This window comes from Strongylocentrotus purpuratus, unplaced genomic scaffold, assembly GCF_000002235.5.
Source record: "Strongylocentrotus purpuratus isolate Spur 01 unplaced genomic scaffold, Spur_5.0 spur5_scaffold_16, whole genome shotgun sequence".
In the NCBI taxonomy this organism is placed as follows: Eukaryota; Metazoa; Echinodermata; class Echinoidea; order Camarodonta; family Strongylocentrotidae; genus Strongylocentrotus; species Strongylocentrotus purpuratus.
In genome coordinates, this window is record NW_022145601.1 from 30,270,149 (window position 1) to 30,289,659 (window position 19,511).

The 19,511-nt window shown below is 38.3% G+C and overlaps 1 protein-coding gene and 7 non-coding genes across 9 annotated transcripts; 3 read left to right on the plus strand and 5 right to left on the minus strand.

Moving 5' to 3' along the window:
• Positions 1 to 635: 635 nt before the first annotated feature.
• On the minus strand, positions 636 to 707 carry TRNAP-CGG. The gene has a single exon. It is a non-coding gene; the product is annotated as a tRNA-Pro (tRNA).
• A 92-nt stretch (positions 708 to 799) lies between these two features.
• On the minus strand, positions 800 to 871 carry TRNAP-UGG. The gene has a single exon. It is a non-coding gene; the product is annotated as a tRNA-Pro (tRNA).
• Positions 872 to 1,537: 666 nt separating this feature from the next.
• Positions 1,538 to 1,609, plus strand: TRNAP-UGG. Its single transcript has one exon. It is a non-coding gene; the product is annotated as a tRNA-Pro (tRNA).
• A 415-nt stretch (positions 1,610 to 2,024) lies between these two features.
• TRNAP-CGG lies at positions 2,025 to 2,096 on the minus strand. The gene has a single exon. It is a non-coding gene; the product is annotated as a tRNA-Pro (tRNA).
• A 93-nt stretch (positions 2,097 to 2,189) lies between these two features.
• Positions 2,190 to 2,261, minus strand: TRNAP-UGG. The gene has a single exon. It is a non-coding gene; the product is annotated as a tRNA-Pro (tRNA).
• A 2,436-nt stretch (positions 2,262 to 4,697) lies between these two features.
• On the plus strand, positions 4,698 to 4,769 carry TRNAP-UGG. Its single transcript has one exon. It is a non-coding gene; the product is annotated as a tRNA-Pro (tRNA).
• Positions 4,770 to 5,219: 450 nt separating this feature from the next.
• On the minus strand, positions 5,220 to 5,291 carry TRNAP-CGG. Its single transcript has one exon. It is a non-coding gene; the product is annotated as a tRNA-Pro (tRNA).
• Positions 5,292 to 10,316: 5,025 nt separating this feature from the next.
• Positions 10,317 to 18,518, plus strand: LOC585003 (polyhomeotic-like protein 2). 2 transcript variants are annotated; one of them, XM_030987253.1, is made up of 5 exons: positions 10,317 to 10,914; positions 11,993 to 12,074; positions 12,865 to 13,142; positions 14,665 to 15,209; positions 15,406 to 18,518. In XM_030987253.1, the coding sequence occupies exons 1-4, from the start codon at positions 10,432 to 10,434 to the stop codon at positions 15,076 to 15,078; spliced, it is 1,257 nt and encodes a 418-aa protein (XP_030843113.1). In that variant the 5' UTR covers positions 10,317 to 10,431; the 3' UTR covers positions 15,079 to 15,209; positions 15,406 to 18,518. The 2 variants fall into 2 exon arrangements, with proteins under 2 accessions (XP_030843113.1, XP_030843112.1); XM_030987252.1 differs by having other exon boundaries at positions 14,665 to 15,054; positions 15,239 to 18,518.
• Positions 18,519 to 19,511: the final 993 nt, after the last annotated feature.

Here is a 19,511-nt window from a genome sequence, read left to right on the forward strand (position 1 = left end):
TTTGAATATTATTAAAGGTAATACAAAGTTTTGGTATGGGGTCATGAATTTGGTTCAAAATCATAATGGAAGCAAATGCGATTCTACAATATTAAGTGATCGTTGACGCGGTTGAAAACGAGTCTAAAGTTTTGAAATTGTAAATAATAAACTCTTTATGTTGTAAAGCTCCCTCTCAAGGTCAAGATATTAATTAAGCTATGAAACAATGTTTATTGACTAAAATCGACCGATTAGCTCTTCCCGTTTGGAAAATATATTACAAACTACATAATTTGAGATTTTCATGGTCGCAGCTAACATTGTACGGCCGTATAGGCGCTATTTGCAATTTATCAAAATTTACCGGGGGCACCGGTAAATTTTTATATTCAATTTTTCTCGAAAGCAGAAGTGTTTTAGGGGCTAATTTTTCTAGTGCTTATAATACATCCACAGGGGCATCCAAATATATCAAAATGGTAAAGAATCACCATACACCCAATTTCAAAATTTCCCAAAACTTTGTATTACCTTTAAGTGCATAAACAAATAAAACTTATAGACGTCTGGATCCTATATTTACCATCAAAATCTACTAAGCGATCGAATGAAGGGGTCGTTCTAGTACTGACTGGTTTACACAAGCAAACGAAGGGCTTGTCCGGGAATTGAACCCGGGACCTCCCGCACCCGAAGCAAGAATCATACCACTAGACCAACAAGCCATAAATGTTTTTTTACTCAAACACCAAATAAATGGTGCTTCTATAAAGGACAATACAGAAGTATAGCGGGCTTTCAAAAAAAAGATATCTTAGGGCTTGTCCGGGAATCGAACCCGGGGCCTCTCGCACCCAAAGCGAGAATCATGCCACTAGACCAACAAGCCTTTGATGCGATGGATATGAATTTATAATTATATTAAAGCTTACAGGTTTATCCTGTTTAATGAATGCTCTTTTTGTTTGCATAACGCATTGCAAATACATAGATCTTTATCGACAGTGGGGGTGGGGGGAGAGGGGGCGCGCAAGGGACATCCCCTTTCCTGGAGTGCCGCCCGTGCAACACTTTACAACTTTTCCAAGAAATTGATCCTACAGGAGTTTTTCGTTATTATAAAGGACGACAGATTCTGTCATATTTTCATTTCATTTCAAATCAACATTTATTTTCCTTGGTAAAAAAATTAAACCTTATGGAAATTTCATGCACGGCATATTTTTGATTGAGCTTGCGACCTTTTACAAAATCGATTGTTATAATAATATATACCACTAAAACAATAAGCCGGTTTAATATCATGTCTGTGAAAAAGGATCCAGAGACTGTGCAAATGAGAGCCCTACCCTTAATAGGGTCTTAATATCTTTAATAATATTGACTTTTTCGTCTTTTACAAGCCATTTTGTTGAATCAGGTGTTTCAATAACCTTATGTTTACATCTTGCATATCAATTAGATTTTAAGTTGCAGCATTTTCTATATTGCATCAGTCATCTTTGCGGACTTCCACTAGGAAATTCCATCAAGTTTCCTCCTTGGAATCAAGCAAGGCTTGTTGGTCTAGTGGCATGATTTTCGCTTTGGGTGCGAGAGGCCCCGGGTTCGATTCCCGGACAAGCCCCGTGTAATTTAATGTCGGAGGTTAGAAAATATTTTCCTTTATTCTGTGTCAATCACTTTATTGCTGACAATAACCAATAAACCAGTTTTTTTTTTTACTATTCGAAACATGTGATTTATGTTAATATATGCCAATAGTGTTCATGTCATGAAAGGTTAAATATACATTTTCATGTCGAATGAAATACATTTATATCGATAAAATTATTGATACCGGAGTCCCTGGCACCGCAATGTTATTAACACTTTATACCCCCCCCCCCCCGAACATGACAAACTTTAAATATTACAAAGTGCATAACCAAATAAAATTGGGCATCTATAGAAGTCTGGATCCTATTTTGTCATCAAACTCAACTGAGCGAACATACGATTGTGTCGTTCTAGTTCTGGCTGGTTTACAGTAGCAAAAAACTGGGCTTGTCCGGGAATCGAACCCGGGACCTCCCGCACCCGAAGCGAGAATCATACCACTAGACCAACAAGCCATGAATGTTTTTATTAATTGAAACACCAAAGAAATCATTCTTCTATGAGGGACAATAAAGAAGTATATAGCGGCTTTCAAAAGAGATATCTAAGGGCTTGTCCGGGAATCGAACCCGGGGCCTCTCGCACCCAAAGCGAGAATCATGCCACTAGACCAACAAGCCTTTGATGCAAAAGAAATATGAATTATAATTTATATTCAAGCCTACAGGTTTATCCTGTTTTATGAATTCACTTTATGTTTGCAAAACGCACTGCAAATGCATATAATCGGTAGGGGGGGGGTCGTGCATAGGACATCCGTGCAACATTTAAAAAAACTTTTCCAAGAAATTGATCCTACTGGAAGTTTTTATATTTTTTTATAGGACGACAGATTCTATCATATTTTCATTTCATTTTAAGTAAACCTTTTTTTTCCAAAGTAGAAAATTAAACATTATGGAAATTTCGTACACGGTATGTTTTGATTGATCCTGAGACCTTTCGCGCCTTACAAAGCAATTGTTATATATCATTAGAACAGTAAGCCGCGGTTTAACATCATAACTGTCTGTAAAAAAAGGTGTCCAGAGGCTGCTCAAAATTAAGGAGAGCATGGGTGTCGATCCCGGGGGGGATATATCCCCCCAATATTTCAGGGGGTGGCCTGTACAATCATCCCCCCCCCCAATAATTCACCATCAAAAACAAAAACAAAAAAGAGAAAAATTAATGATGAGAGCCCGATGGGAGTATTGTTATTACTCGCAAGATGACCATCAATATACACATTTTGCTATCTCATTTTCATAATACATACATATATAAATAGGATACAAAGTAAATGAGACGACCGTATATGAGACAAGAATAAATTGAATTCTCGCTCATACGGCTTCATCAGGAATTGATGAATTTATTCAATTTATTCAATCAACAGCATCATAATAATGCAGTGCGCCAAATGCAAAGCCGCAGCGTTAAAAAGCAACGAGCTTAGTAAATGTAAAACGCGAGGCGCAAAAGTGCAAAAAAAGAAGAAGAAAGTGGGAGAGAGAGATAATGAGAGACAGAGAGGATACAGGCGCCTAGCCAGGGGGTGGTGGGGTGGTCGCCCCCCCCCCCCGAAAAAAAAAGAGAGAGAAAGAAGAAAGGAAGAGGACGTAGGAAGGTAAAGGATTTAGAGTCGAGAACGGTACAACGAATCGTCTTCCTTTCTCTAATAATTTAATGAAACGTCAAAGCTTCCGCGCTTCGCGCGAAAGGGGGGGGGGGGGGACTGAATTCAGCAAGGTTTAAGAGTCGAGAATGGTACAACGAATCGTCTTCTTTCTCTAATAATTTAATGAAACGTCAAAGCTTCCGCGCCTCGCGCGGGAGGGGGGAACTGAATTCAGACAAGGATTAAGAGTCGAGAATGATACAACGAATCGTCTTCTTTTTCTAATAATTTAATGAAACACCAAAACTCCCCCTCCCTGCACCCACCCCCTAGGAGGTGCTTACTACCGCCCCCTAAAATAAAATTCTGCCTATATGCTTGAGAGGATAATAATCTAGGTAGCAAGCATGTGGGACACACATGGGTCCCATATTCTCTAAAATGTTATCTTTATTGAGGGTGACTTGAAAAAGTAAAAAACTTGGAAGGGAGGGGGTACAACCTGCCACACGCCTCTACCTCTTGGTTGCTTTGATCCATTGCCGAAAATATTTTGGCACCTATCATCCCCCAACCGAGGATACAAATCGACACCCTTGAAGGAGAGCTATACCCTTTAAAGGTACTATGTCCCATTTGCAGGCCAAAAAAAATGAAAAAAGTTAAATTCCAACGGCATTTGAAAGATAATACTAATTTAGAACTTCCCATGTGCTCCATGCTGCCGAAAAGTAATGCGCTAATCTGCAAGTGCTGACCAGGTGGTGAGATAAAAGAGCGCTAGGAATTTCAGGATTTAGAATTCCTACATCAGAAAATGGTATCTCAGCAACTGTTCGCTGTCCCTTTCAATGATTTCTCATCAATTGTTGAATGTGTAATGAGTACAAACCTATGTAATTTTATCCTTTTTTCCAACTGCAAAAATACAAAAAACACGCGAAAACACGCATTAGCAAACTTAAAGTTATAGTCGAAGATTGTCAATCATGGATTAAATAACGGGACATTAGAACCTGCACAAATTAGTGCATTATCATAAAATATTGAGTTTTTGTCAGGATCTAATTTTTCTTTTACCAACTCTGGCACACAAATTATAGGAAGGACGGAGTACTAAAATGTGAAAAATTGTTTGATGCACTATTCGCATTACAATCCCCATATAATGTTTATAATTTACACTGAAAATTTTGCCGGGAATTTAATATTTTGTAATAAATGTGAAACTGGTGCCTGGCCTCCGAAATTCCCCGCAGTGGAAGCGCGGCTCGGAGCATGGAACTTCAAAGCCAAGAAAAACTCACGATTGCGTTTGTATGAATTACAATTAAGTTTCCACTCCTAATTTCTTTCACCTCCTTGGTTGCAACATATTCTTATGTATTGCATCAGTCATCTACTCCACTCATCCACTAAGGTCATATTATAAACGTTTCCCCCTGGCAGCAAGCAAGGCTTGTTGGTCTAGTGGCATGATTCTCGCTTTGGGTGCGAGAGGCCCCGGGTTCGATTCCCGGACAAGCCCCGTGTATTTTTTTTTTCATGAATGTCGGAGATGAGCAAATATTTTCCTTTATTTCGTGATGTCAATTACCAATAAACTAGTTTTATTACAATTAAAAACATGTGATTTATGTACAACAAGTATTATGCCAATAGTATTCATGATCATGAAAGCTAAAGCTATATTTTATGTCAATCGTTATACATATAACGTGATCATTCATATTCAATTAAAGTATTGATACCGCGGAGTCCTGGCTCCCTGGCTCCCTGGCATCACACAATATTATGATAAACTTAGCCCCCCCCCCCCCCCAACACTAAACCTCCTCTAATGTAAACACACTTTGAATAGTACAAAGTGCGTTACCAAATAATTGGGGACTTCTACGTCTGGATTCTATCATCGAGATCTATGAGCTAACCGAACGTGTTTGTTGTAGTTCTGGCTGGATTACATTAGGCAAAATAGGGGCTTGTCCGGGAATCGAACCCGGGACCTCCCGCACCCGAAGCGAGAATCATACCACTAGACCAACAAGCCTGTAGAGAACCCTTCGCAGATCTTAAGTTCATAACTGAACATTGGAGTCGGACAGGAAATGCTGCTGCAGCTGTACTAAATTGCCATGTCGCTCGTCAACAATGGAGAGCTATTTAAACGAATAGCATTTCCCCAGCCATGCACCATATACAAATCATATCCATTTTTGTATTGATTTTTTTGGCTTTTATTTGCATATGACAATGGCAATCAATCAATGTCATAACGGCGAGGGACGGGGGTGGGGGGGGGGGCGGGGGCTTGGGCACGTGCATCGGTGAATCTAATTATTTTTGATAATCGGAATATAGTATACATGGATAAACTTTTGTTGATACTTGTTTGAAAGAGGGATTGTTCAATTGAATCACGATTGAGAAAGCTCATGTTAAGTCTGTTTAATATTTTATGAACCTCGGTATGAAAGGTAATAATTTGCTATTTATGATGCGATACCAAGGTTATGGACAGATGATTCAGGGTTAATACATATTCCTCGAGGTTGATGTAATAAGTTAAAATAATTATTTTTATATTTTAGGTAATAAAAATAAAGCTTTTGGACGCTGATGCAAGAACAATTTAGAATTATTTTATAAAAGTAGACCTACTACAGCAAACGTATGATTTTGTAAGAAAGGGATGGGCAAAAAAATTATGATTATTTATAGATAATGAATAAAAAATATATATATTTGTTAGACCAAGAATTATAATACTCATTAGAAAACAATGAGAATTTCAATTTAAATTAATGCATGTTGGTGATAATTTATGTTCGTTTTGTAAACAGGAAATAGAAATTAAACAATCCTTTATTTCTATTTTGCGGGAGCGTTGAAAGGATATTATTTTATGGCAGGCTTTAGTACAACTTCTTGAGTTATAGATGAAATTAAAGATTTAGAATGGCGAGATATATCTGTTGGGTTGACAGGTAGTTCATAATTATAGAATACAAATCTGTAAAACTATGATTTTCATGGTGAAGTATATATTTATGTCAAGATTGGGGGGGGGGGGGGAGGCAAGTACCAACTTTAGCAACGATGACAAAAACCATTTTGAATTATAGGGATGAGGCAAAGAATATAGCAATTAAAATGGGAAAGCTGGGATTACATTTTCTAAAGTGGGAGCAGCTTAGTGTTAATTAAGAGTTGTTTTCCTCTCCACAGTGAGCTTTTTAAAGTGTAACTCTATTTTGCAGCCTTATTTAGTTTATATTTCTGGAGTTGAGAATGTTATCAGATATCCAGTAATGAGTAGTGTGTGAGGGAGGGGGGGGGGGCAGGGAGGAGCAGGACTTTGTTCCTTATACCAATAAAATAACCTCCAGATTTGTTAAAGTCTTTTTTTAATATAGATTGAATAAAAATGTACAATTTATTTATAGATTATGTCTGTGTACTTTAAGTTCACTTTGTTGCTCAGTAAATTATACAAATGAGTTTTTGTTTCACTGTGTTGATGTATTTAGCAAACTGCGAACGTTTTGAGGATTGTATATTTAAGACTGCGACCGTTTTGAGGATTGTATATCTAAAGCCTTCATTTCCTGCTATGCGTTTTATCTTCCTTGATAGGCCTTATGTTACTTTTTCAGGGACCTGGTGAGGTAGCTTTCTTGAATTGAAGAGGAAGAAGAAAATGAAGAAGAAGATGATGACGATGATGATGATGATGATGATGAAGGTGATGATGATGAATAAGGAGATGATGATGATGCTAATGATTGTTATGATGATAATTAGGATAGGGAGGACGAATTTAGGAGCAGGCCGGAAGAAGGGGAGGAGGAAGAAGAAAAAGAAGAAGAAGAGGACTAAAAGAGAAAGAACAAGAAGAATGGAGAAGGAGTAGGCTATGAGAACTCCGAGATCCTGAGAACCATTATATCTCATCTTTTTGATGACAGTTGGCGCTCTTGCTGTTTAGCAGCGCGCTAGCTGTATACTCGACGTCGACGAGACTCTGTATACATTTATCGAGGGTGAAAGGTTACTACACATAGACCTCCATGTATTTCGATAACGACTTGAAATCGGTGTTCAGAATGGCATCATAATTCTACTTCTTTCTTCATAATACTGTGAATTAGGTAAGTTTTATGACATATTAATGTCTAGTGTATACTCGTGGTGTATCAGATTCGTTGGGATAGCATAATTTAGGAAGTATATGTGCCTGATGCTCGCACTATTAATCGCGGCTCTGCTTACTTTGTACTGCTCAATTGCTTCATTCTGCATGCCACACAATGGTCTCCCAGCCGGGGCTTCGGCTTACCTCCCCCAGCTTTCCCGTTGACTCAAGACAATATGCTAAAATGGCTGACGCTGCGACGTAGGCAGGCAGCTCCCCAATGCCAAAATGTTATTGATTTTTACATAGCCTTTGGGGATGTGGTAGATTTGCGCTACGTGTTGTCTGATTTATTTGAATAAAGTAATGGAAAGACCATGTTTTGGTCAATAATGATATGTTTTGCTTCTCAACATGCAAATTTAAATTGATTGAGTTGAACTGAGAGTGAGAGTGAGACGAGTGTGTCTGTCTGTGTGCTGTGTCAGGAAATGTTGATCAAATAATTACTACACTTCATGTTTTTAAGAAAAGATGCAATGCCTCATAACATGTCTTCAACCTTAAAGACACATAGTAGTTAGCATCTTATGGGGAATTCAACACCGTTCAGGTGTTTACCCAATAAGAGGTGCTATCAATCACCAGAGATGGCCTTCAGTTTTATGACCAGCAGGCTTAACGTTCTGCGTTTTCCACCCATTCCCCCACATGGTAAAGTCACACTTTTCTCTCACCCGGAGAGTTCCGAGAGACGAGGGGGTATTTCTTGATTGGCCTACAGATTCGCTGTGTGCAGATCTGTACAAACTACAGTACATACATTAATGATTTTTTTTCCAGCAAGTCTGGTGTCAGCGATTTATGGCCTCCTGCACAGGGAAACTGACAAGTGACTCCTTTTAATATTTTACTTTAAGTTAGCCGGAAGTATTTTTCATTCCTATAGATAGTATAATGATTACTCACAATCACATACGATAACAATCTTCTTCCGGTTAAGTACAGACAGCCGTTGGCATATTATCGTACTTGTGTTTGTCGAGTGCCCAGATGAATAGTGCAAGTAAAAATCTCACTTCAAATTGATGTATGTGCGGCTAAAAAACAGAAGAGGCTTAAAGGAGCCTCTTTTGTTGCACCCGCCTGCTTGAAGATCCCTAGGGAGCTGCTGTTGACTATACATTGCAAAACTGAATGGGTATATCTGATGGGGAACCCTAGATTTATTTCCATGCAGCTAACATTGAACTTGGAGTTCTTAATCTTATTATTCCCTAGTTTATGACATTGTAAGCGATATCCTAAAAAGTGAGTGTACCAAAAAATTTCATCAGACTGAAAAGTAACAATGTCATTTTTGCAACAAAATATGGGCCATATTTTGTTGCAAAAATGACATATTGTTACTTTTCAGTCTGATGAAATTTGCACATAGTCCTGGACTTGGACATTTGGCAGTTCCAAACAAAGTTTGAGTATATAATTTGCTTTACAGACAATGGTCTGTAAGTCAATAGTTATTGATTTAATTTAAACATTTGCTTTGCATTTCATGCAGTTGCGATGTTTTTATTTACATGGATTCTCGTTTTTAACAACTCGTCTCCAACATGCTAACAAACTCTGAGATGTTTTACCTTCATAGTTATTTTTTGTGAATTGCTGTACTGTACACAATGACAGTTTAAATGGTGCAACTAAGTTTGATTTCCTTTTCTTACAGCTTTCACTAAGCATCAAGAATGGCTAATCTTCAAGCAAATCCACAAGATCTTTCCTCTGGGGGATCGACACCCAGTCCAGTCTCTCAGCCTCCGCAACCAGTAGCCATGACAGCAGTAAACATTCCAACCGCTACAGCAGTACCTATGGGCACAGTGCTTCAGGTGCCTTCAACAACCGTCGCACCATCCCCTGCAATAAACTCTGGACTTATAGAAGGTCCTCTGTCTGCCCCTATCCACAAGGTTGGCCCGCCTCCTATGGCCTCACCTGCAGGGATCCATGTGCCTCAGAGGATGACTCCATCTCCAAAGACTCCTGTGCCGAATCCTCGGAGCTCACCAGGGGCACCTCCGAAAGACGGGCCTAAAGACGCGGAAGGTCAGAGGGTCATTGTGACGACCCGGACTCCAATATTTGTGAGGTCGTACAGCCATGCACAGACCACTCAGTCGAGTCCCAATACACCAACTGCTCCAAGAATGACTGCAGCTGCAATCAGACCTACTCCAACCGGTCAGGTCATGCCAACAACTGCTGGGATGGTCCCTGCTGGGATGGTCCAGCAGGTTCGACCAATCAGTAGCCAGGTGAGACCAGTGAGAGGACATCCTCGACCAGGGCCCGGGGGATCAGGGCGAGGGAATCATGGGAACAATGTCAGAGTGCTGTCCAATGGACCAAACAGACTATCCAATCCTCAGGGCATGCCTCAGAATAGGGCACAAATCCTTGCCCGTGTTAGATCCCCAGGTGGCCTAGTCATAAGGGAGCACACACCACCTTCAAGAAGTCCACCTCATGCTATCAGAGGACAACAACCTAGAATAAGGATACCTATTTCAGGAGCAGGTAGAGGAGTCTCGGCATCTCACTCACCGGTTTTGATAACAGGTGCACAAATCAGAGCTCCTTTCTTTCCACGGGGAGGGACTTTATTGGCATATCAGCCAGGAAATCCAAGATTGCAAGCTGCACTTGGTGGAAACCATTTACAAGGGCAGTGTGTTACTATGACAAGTTCAGGACAATTTGTTGTGCAGCCCCAACCTAAAATGTCACCAGGAAATGGACAAATGAGCCCTAGGCATATCATTAACCAAGTAAGACATGGATTGGTTTCCCCCAACAGAGCTAGGATGCCTTCTTCAATGCCCAACCCTTCCTCTCTCCCACATCACAAGCCGATACTCCCGTCTACTGCACGAGGTGCTGCTAGCAGTCACCAGCTCTTGACGGTAGCGGGTCCCCAACAGCAGCAGCATCCCCACCATGCCCACCGACCACTGCTCAGATTAGAGCACACCTCCCACGTATCTCACCTCGCCCTATGCCAAGTCCTGTTCAAGCTCACTCCCACCACACGGTGAGCGACTCGTCCCTCCACTCCACTCCGGATGCTACTCCAATGAACCTGGTGACCTCTCCCAAATCCTCCCCTCAGATCCATCCTGTTGACATGTCCGCGAAATCCATCCAAAGCCCCAGCTCTACAACCATTCCAACACAGTCCCACCTGCCTGCCCCATCACACCACCTGATGAAGTCTGAAGGTAGTGATAGTGACACGTCCTCTAAGAACGGTCGCTTCAGGGTCACCTCCACGGCCTCGTCATTAATCAATTTAGCACCAGTACCTGGATCTTCAGGTGACCAACAGGAACATATGGAGATCGTGGCGCATCGTGGACCAGACATCATAGAGCACAGAGCTGAAGTACAACGGGAGATTCCTAGAGCCATTGTTAAACCCCACGTCCTGACACATGTCATTGATGGCTTCATCATCGAGGAGTCCCAGGAGCCTTTCCCGGTATGTACGATTAGGCCTTACCAAAAAAAATGTGGTATTGCCCTTAAGGTGCCAAACATGGGTCAGTCGTTCGGAAATTATTATTTTATTTTTCCCCTCCCTCTTTAGGCTGATATTTCTCAGCTTTTGTATTTTTTTATATTCATTAAACATTTTTTTCTAAAAAACGGTAGAAAAAAAAACTTAAAAAAAACTTTTTTAAAAAGCAGACCCTAAATTTTTAGGTTTTAAGGTCGGTCGCAAAGGGCAATACAACATCTTTTTTTTTACAGAAATAGTTAAAGTTTATGATGCAATTTCGACCAATCAGATGGCTGGATTTCTTAAGTGAGGTATATAATGTACATTATTAAAATTTAAAACTTGCTAAAATTTTTATGTTGTTTCAAATATTCTATGAAGAATGGAAATTAATAACTAGTCTCTCTCTCTCAAGGACTGATATAGCAATTTATGCGGAATTCAAAGAGAAATGCAAATTATTTTAAATTGAAGAGCTTATGTCTGGACCTCGAACTATTGAACATGCTTAAATGTGAAGCTTCATTAGTCGATGTAGATAGCTGTTTGTGTGTAAGTTTCTCAATTTTGTCAGTTTAAATTACTCCTCTGATTCAGGTGTTGGTATATTGTATTAACAAAGGGTCATTTACAAAAAAAAATTGTCTTTGGTATTGTGTGCAATTTGTGTCAAACACAGTATCTTATCAATATGCACAATATTATACAAATAATACTTGTTTGTGAGTGCATTAGTGAATATGCACTGGACGCAGGTTAAGTCACAGTAGGATAATGAAGAAGACATGTCGAGTTCATTGTCCGTCTCATTGTGTCTTAACCATGTGCAGCATACACTGTATATCACAAATGCACGAGCTAAAAACATGTATTATTTGTTTTAAAAGATGGGTCTACAATATGAATATAAAGTAAAAAAATTGACAGTTGTTATCAACAAAATGCACTCCCGGTGCATATGGTAAAAATTAATGCACGCACATGTGATCCATTTTGATGGTTCTCATTGGCTACATTCTTGAACCCATTTTATAAACACATGTATATTCACCTTCAGGTCACATCTGGTATCGTCTCAGAAGCAAACACAACCTACAAGACCATCAGGCAGCAGCAGCAGCAGAAACTAAAGAGACCTGGTAAGAATTGTAAAGCTATTTGAGAGTGTGAAGGGGTACATGCCCTACCTGTACATGATAGTCACAAAATATGTAAATTAGACATTGGTAAAATGTTCAGCCCCAAACTGTTTCTTGTCACATAAACTGCTTTATAAATCTATTTATTCTGGGATGGCATGATAGACTGTTGGATTTGATCGTTCATATTTTCTATTTACAGTTATAGATGTACTCTCTGTGTGTGATTAGAATGCTTACAATAACATGCTTAATAAAGACGGGTGGAGGATTGTAAACAAATAATTATTTTATGCTACTGCATATGTAAATTCTTTTTCGATTTTGTTAAATGTATACAGTATTTTATAGAATTAATGAGCAAAATAGGAATAATGAAAATTAATTTCCTTATATCCGAAAATGCATGCATACTGTCTTTGAGTATTTAAAGTTTGTATTATTATAAAATCATTTTCTCTCAATTATTCTCCCTTACTGTGTACTTGTCATAAACTCAATTAATATGCCTCAATTCCTATTTAAAATATGAATATTCCTCACTTAACAATAATAACAAAAATATTTATAACAATGAATCTATTCTGTTTGTATCTTCAACATGTTTGCAAGTATGAAATATGTAATAAGTTGTGATCTATTTTACTGTGTAATAATTTTACTTGTCTATTTATCTAAGGTTTGTTGAAATGCTTTTTAAAACTGAGCTTGTAAAACTTGCAATGTAATTTAGCTTTCAGGCTACCATTATACAGTTGATCTAATAAAACCATTCTACTATTTCCCTCAGCTCCGGAGCCCCTGGTGGAAGGTGTCATGCTGCGGTGCGAGTTCTGTGGCAAGGTGGACTCCCCTCGCAAGTTCAAGCGCTCCAAGCGGTTCTGCTCGATGGCCTGTGCCAAGCGTTACAATGTCGGCTGCTCCAAGAGACTGGGTCTGTTTTCACCGAGACAGCCTGAGAAACCTGAGAAAACCAAGCATAGGCTGAAACTTCAACTCAAGGCTAAGCCACTGAAAGGACAGAGAGGGAAGCATGGGAGACTCACTTATAATGTGGCACAACCTTGGGTAAGAAAAGAATAGATATCATGTCGATATCCTAGCTGTATTCATAAAAGCAGATGAATTGTAACCATGCTTACATGTAGCGTACATGTAGCCCAGTGTCTATATAATTAGTTTCTACAACCAGACAAATAAAACAAACAATGTAAAAAATGACATTTGTGTAGATGTGTAAAACAAAAATCCAATGTATTACAGACAGAAAGGTTTGGAAAATGAATAAAATAAGCGCTTAGACATTTTTATGCCACCGCTACAAAGTAACCGGAGGCATTATGTTTTCGGGTTGTCCTTCCGTCCATCCGTACGTACGTCCGGTTCTTGTATCAAGAACCGATTGATGGATTTTTGCCAAACTTAAGTCATGTATGTATCTTGCAAAGCCAATGAACTGATTAGATTTTGGTGTCACGGGGGTCAAAGGTCACAGGGCTCATGTATCCAAAAATTAGCTTGTGATTGCGTTATCTCAAGAACCGAATAATGGATTTCCGCCAAACTTGGGTCATGTATGTCTCTTGCAGAATCAATGAGCTGATAAGATCTTGGGGTCATGAGGTCAAAGGTCACAGGGTTTATTATGTATGCAAAAATAGCTCTTGATCGCGTTATCTCAAGGATCGATTGATGGATTACCGCCAAACTTTGGTCATGTACATGTATGTTACTTGTAGAGCCAACGAACTGATTAAATTTTGCGGTCATGAGGTCAAAGGTCATGGGGCTCGTTTTGTATGAAAAAATAGCTTGTGAATGCATTGTCAATAGAAAAGACGGATGGATTACTATCAAACTCAGACATGTATGTATCTTGCAGAGCCCATGAACTGATTAGATTTTAGAGTCAAGAGGTCAAAGATCGGGGTCATACATGTAGAAATATAGCTTGTAATCACGATATTCTGAGAACCTGAGAACAATCAAACTTGAATTCTAAAATTGCCTCTGTTTTGGTTTGTAAAATAACTCTATGGCGGAGGCATTATTTTCAACTGCGCACAGTCGAAGATCCATCCAGTTTTAAAATAATCTTATTAGCTGAAATGTGAAGGTGGTATTATCATTTTTATAATGATAGGGGCACAATTTTAAGCATTCATTTTCATTTTGAAAATGTACCTTGGAACATGGACATGTTTTTAACATTTCCTTACAAAATAATTCTGTTTTTATGTTCAAGTATACTATCCAACATCAAACTACATTCAATTCAATTCAAATTTATTTGTCCGAAAGGAAATTTGTTGCTTTTGCAGTGTACAATGCATTATTCACAGAAAAAAAAAAAAAGTGTACATGTGACATGAAACATACAACATAAAACGAGTATAGAAAGAATAAACATATAGCACTTTCACATTCACATTATATAGATTATATTCAATTATATTATATTCAATATTTGTTCATGTATCCAGAGTAATTACCAAAACAATATAACATTTTAATTATTAGCATTATCATTATCAATATTAATATCATTATTATTATAATCTTGAAATTGCCACCTCTTGCCTACTTTCAGAGTAAGGGAGGGCAGCATGACACTCAATCCCAGGAGCTCCCCCAGGAGACTAGCAGCAGTAGTAGCTCCAGCTCCGCCCCATCAGAAGACATGGAACACCCCTCATCTCCATCTCCCAACGTGGTTCTCTCCTCCCCAAGCCGCAGCGAACAGAGCTTCCAGTACTCGGACGAGAGCGACGATCTACCCCCGGGCGTGGGACGCAACCCCAGCTCGTGGTCGGTGGAGAACGTGGCCATGTTTATTCGTTCGTTGCCGGGATGTGCTGGTTACGCCGATGAGTTCCAATCGCAGGAGATTGATGGACAGGCTTTGATGCTTCTCAAGGAGGATCATTTGATGACAGCCTTGAGCATGAAGCTTGGCCCTGCCCTCAAGATTATCAATAAGATCAATACCTTGAAGGACAAATAACAGCCTCACCCATTTGGATAATGGAATGATCCCTCTTGTTAGTGTTATGGGTATGATGGCATGGTCTTTGAGATCATGATGGAATGGTCTATGAGGGTATATCATGGCATATGAGAAGTGAGGGGGAGAAGGTCGATTCTAGAAACTCCGGATCAATAAGATCAATACCTTGAAGGACAAATAACAGCCTCACCCGTTTGGAAAATGGAATGATCCATCATGTTACTGTTATGGGTATGAAGGAATGAATGGTGTTTGAGATCATGATGGAATGGTCTATGAGATCATGAGGGTATATCATGGCATATGAGAAGTGAGGGGGAGAAGGTCGATTCTAGAAACCCCATGTAAGAAGAGATCAAGTTGTCAAACGGTATTAAATGTCAAATTCTGTAGTGGGATTCTTATCAAGGGCAAAAATAGCGATTGTAAATTTATATTTGGGTCTGGAAGAAGAAGCAAACCGGTACATGAAATAATCAGGTTTGTAGGAAATCATGTAGATCTAGAGACCAAAGAACTGAAAAGAATGTCTGTAGAAATGTTTCATTTCACGCTGTGCTATTTTGTTTCAAGACCAGTATCAAATGCTACATGTATTATGAGCCATATTTGTACCCTTTAAAAATGCATTTTTGTTGTTGAAATTATCATTTTATTTTTTGAGGGAGGGGGTTAATTCACCAGAATAATGATCACAAACATTTATCTTTCTCAAATATCTTCCCTTAAATTCCTTTAAAGCAAATGCCTATTACCTTTAGCATGGCTCACATTTAGTGTTATTTGCCTCTTTTATTTGCCTTACATTTAACAACTTCTTCTTCGAACTACATGTAATTACTATAGCTTTTTAATGCATCTAAGTATCTAAGTTAAAAGACTCCTTGAGGCCTTGTCTTTTTGATGGCACTACATCTGTACCTCTTTAGATAGGAAATCGACAGCAAACAACTTTAATCCGTGACTTCGTGCCTGTAGGTGCTCTTTCAGATTTTGTTAAAGGGGATATAGCATGGCTAATACTAGTTAACGCCATCTACGACTTCTGGACAACTACACGTAAACGAATGGACTTGATTAACGGTCAGCGCGTGCTAGCATTCACGAAAAAGACCAAAGTTCCCCTCACGCTTCGGTTTCAATAAACTTGCACACACATGAATACTGCGGTCGCGTTGTCCATAGTCGTATTATACCCGATTGGCCAAGAGTCAGGCCACCGGAAAGACACGTAGTCTCGTCATGCTACATCCCCTTTAAAATCATTATAAAAAAATGCCAGAATAATGAACTTTTTGGCCCATAATGATAGCATACCATGACCTACCGGCTGTTACATGATTGGGTTATTTCTTCGCAAATATTGCTCTTCTTTTCCGTTTTTCATATCAATACATGTATACCTTAGTGTCTCCAGCTTTGTAAATCCTTTCCATTTTCTTAGTTGTATGTATACTATCCATGTGTGTATTGTCATTTTGTAGGTGTTATAAAGGTATCAAATACCAAAATCCTTTATGTACAGTGTATGTATCTGGGTTATTTATGTTAGTGATTTATAAAACTATTGCTGCAGTATATATTGTAGGATGTAGATGTTAGGTTAGTACTGAAGTTTGCTTTATGTGTATATTCTTGCTTGAAGTTGGCACTGTGATGGGCGTATTTACTTTATGAGGAGTTTGTATTCATTTCATAGGGCACCATTATACCATTTGATATCAAAGAATTAATTTTTTTTTTTTGAAAGACAAGTCATTACAGTGAATCTTTATGTTAAAATTCATGCACAGTGATAGAGCTTTCTGAAAGGTTTGGGGCGATGATTCCCATTCCATATTGGGGTGAGGGTGTGTGTGTATATTAAAGTGCACCTGTAGTTCCAGAGTTAAAGTAGCCATCTTGAATTTTTTGAACAAGTCAAGAGAATGGTTATGTTTTATTCTTCAGTCACATATTGCATACCAGTAAAATTAACAGTCATATCTTTATGTACACTTTGTTTCTGTTTGTAGTTGACTTTGGATTTGCTTGATGGTTCCTGATCAAAATCTTTATCAAGACATTCTCATAATGATCCATTTATATGATTATTTTTATTCAGCTTTGTTTGGCTCCCATTCACTCTCCCCCATCAATCTCTCTCTCTCTCTCTTTCTCTCTCTCTTTCTCTCTCTCTTTCTCTCTCTCTTTCTCTCTCTCTCTTTCTCTCTCTCTTTCTCTCTCTCTCTCTCTCTCTCTCTCTCTCTGTATCTTCGTCCTGCCAAGTACATGCAAACACTATCTACAAACTGACTTTAAAAAAATGTATTTATGAATTATGATGCTTTTGATAGATGCATTATGGCTGGTTTGATGTTTATATTCTGCACACATAAAAAGAATTGAATGTCAAAGATATCAGTATCTATATTTCTTTCTTACAACCTATTTTCTCTTAAAATTTGCCATGCCAGAGTGAGCGCTGGTGTTGACAGAGATCCAGAGTGGTGCACAGGCCTTGATGGCATTTCTTTGAGATATTTAAACTAAACATTTAAAGTAATTTGAAATCATGAATGGATTATTTGGCACAAGTACACATATATTTTGATATGTATGGGAAAATATTATACCTCTTTCAACAAGTTTCATTCACTTGGACTTTTCCTTTATAAAGGGCTTAATATCATATCAATGTCATGACATTTCTCCACAAGTTTTTAAAAGTCATCATGACATACCGGTACTGCTTTCTTCATGTATTAGCATTGATATTGTTCTCAAAAGTACTTCTCATTAAAGAAGGCTTCTTGTTATAAATTGTTTATTTCAACATTTCATTCAAACTTTGTAGAAGTAGTTCAGTATTATGGATCTAGGATACTTTTAGATGATTGGGTTAATTTTTTGGTTGTCAGAGCTGTGTTTTGTAGATGCAACTAAACCTGTAAATATAGGTCAAGTCATGGGCAATGCTAATATCAAGATTCAATGCCTCGTGCCGCCAGTTCTTTGGAGGTTAATGGCTGTTATATACATGTTTCCTTTTAGAAAGATAAGCATTGCATAATAAAACAACCACATGCACAAATTGTGAATCATTCTGTAAAGCAATAAAGCTTAATATGTTTATAGAATTAATATTTTTCACAATTAAACACACCCAAAACCATTCATTTCCCTTGATACTTTCTGAAGCTACATATTTTTTTCACAATGCACAAGAATGAGGAATTAAGATTATTAAGTACACATGCACTCGAGGGTGGTTATCTTTCTGTTGGTAGTATTTCTGTACAAATATTTAATGCTTCATGTTTAACCTTGGACACATTTCGGTGAACTGTTCATGTATTATGTACATTATGTCCTTTGATATGACAGTTTCTTGCTCCTTTTAAAGGGGTGCATCATTTTTGTGGCCAAAAATAAAAAAGGAAACATTTTGTAAAAAATCTTGCCTGCCAGATTCTTCTTTTTGTTTACCATGTACAATTATACATTTATTTAGAAAGAAGGAAGATTATGAGAAAGTCAGATCTTTGTAATGTAGGTCTTCTTCTTGTATGTATTACTCTCTCTCTCTCTCTCTCTCTTTCTCTCTGAGTCTCTCTCTCTCTCTCTCTCTCTCTCTCTCTATATTATGTATTATTTTGTGTGATTGTGATCGATGGGGAGGGCCGGGCACTGGTCTTTAAAATGAATTGCGGATTTATCCAATATGCTACCGATTTATAGGGGATGGTGCAGGATCGAGGTGGTCCAGACCTCTTCCATCTCCCCCCTTCCCTTTATCTCTTTTATCGCCTTTTTTCATAATTGTTCACAATTAATTTATATAAATATTTATTTGTATACATAATATCTATCTGATATTATCTATTTGATGGGGGGGGGGCATTTACCTGTGGCCCCTGCACCTTTTCGCCCCTGTAATCCTTCCCTGATATCTCTGCCCCTCCCTCTAACTCTCTCCCTTTTTCTTTTCTTTCCCGCTTGTTCACAGCGTTCTCACTTGTCTTTCTATTTTATTTCTTTTGTATTGCCTTTTTGTTTTGTCTTCTTCTTTCGTTTTTTTTTTGTTGTTCTTACTTTCCATTCTCGTTAATCATCTAACTCCTTACTGAATTGTTTTCCTTGCAATTATTCTTTCTCCCCACACAAGTAGTGCTAAAATAAGCACTGATCCTTTTCTTGAAGGTATATATATATATGCTGAAGAAAGCACAGAACCTTCCCTTTTTTATCAACTGTTTATATGTGTCACTTAAAGATAACCCTCTTGTAATCATATGCTTTTAAAAATATGTTAATTCAGATACCCTAATTTATATATGTACCTATTAACTGGGACCTACATAATACAAGCTTTGCTTTTTAGTTGATCCCCCACTTTATTGATTGATTTATATGATTGTATCCTCTGTTATAACTATTACTATGTACAT

Coding starts and splice junctions, on each gene's coding strand:
- LOC585003 (XM_030987253.1), top strand. CDS start 10,432: ATGCCAAGTCCTGTTCAAGCTCACTCCCACCACACGGTGAGCGACTCG. Junction 12,075..12,864: donor GCAGAAACTAAAGAGACCTG/GTAAGAATTGTA, acceptor TATTTCCCTCAG/CTCCGGAGCCCCTGGTGGAA. Junction 13,143..14,664: donor ATAATGTGGCACAACCTTGG/GTAAGAAAAGAA, acceptor GCCTACTTTCAG/AGTAAGGGAGGGCAGCATGA.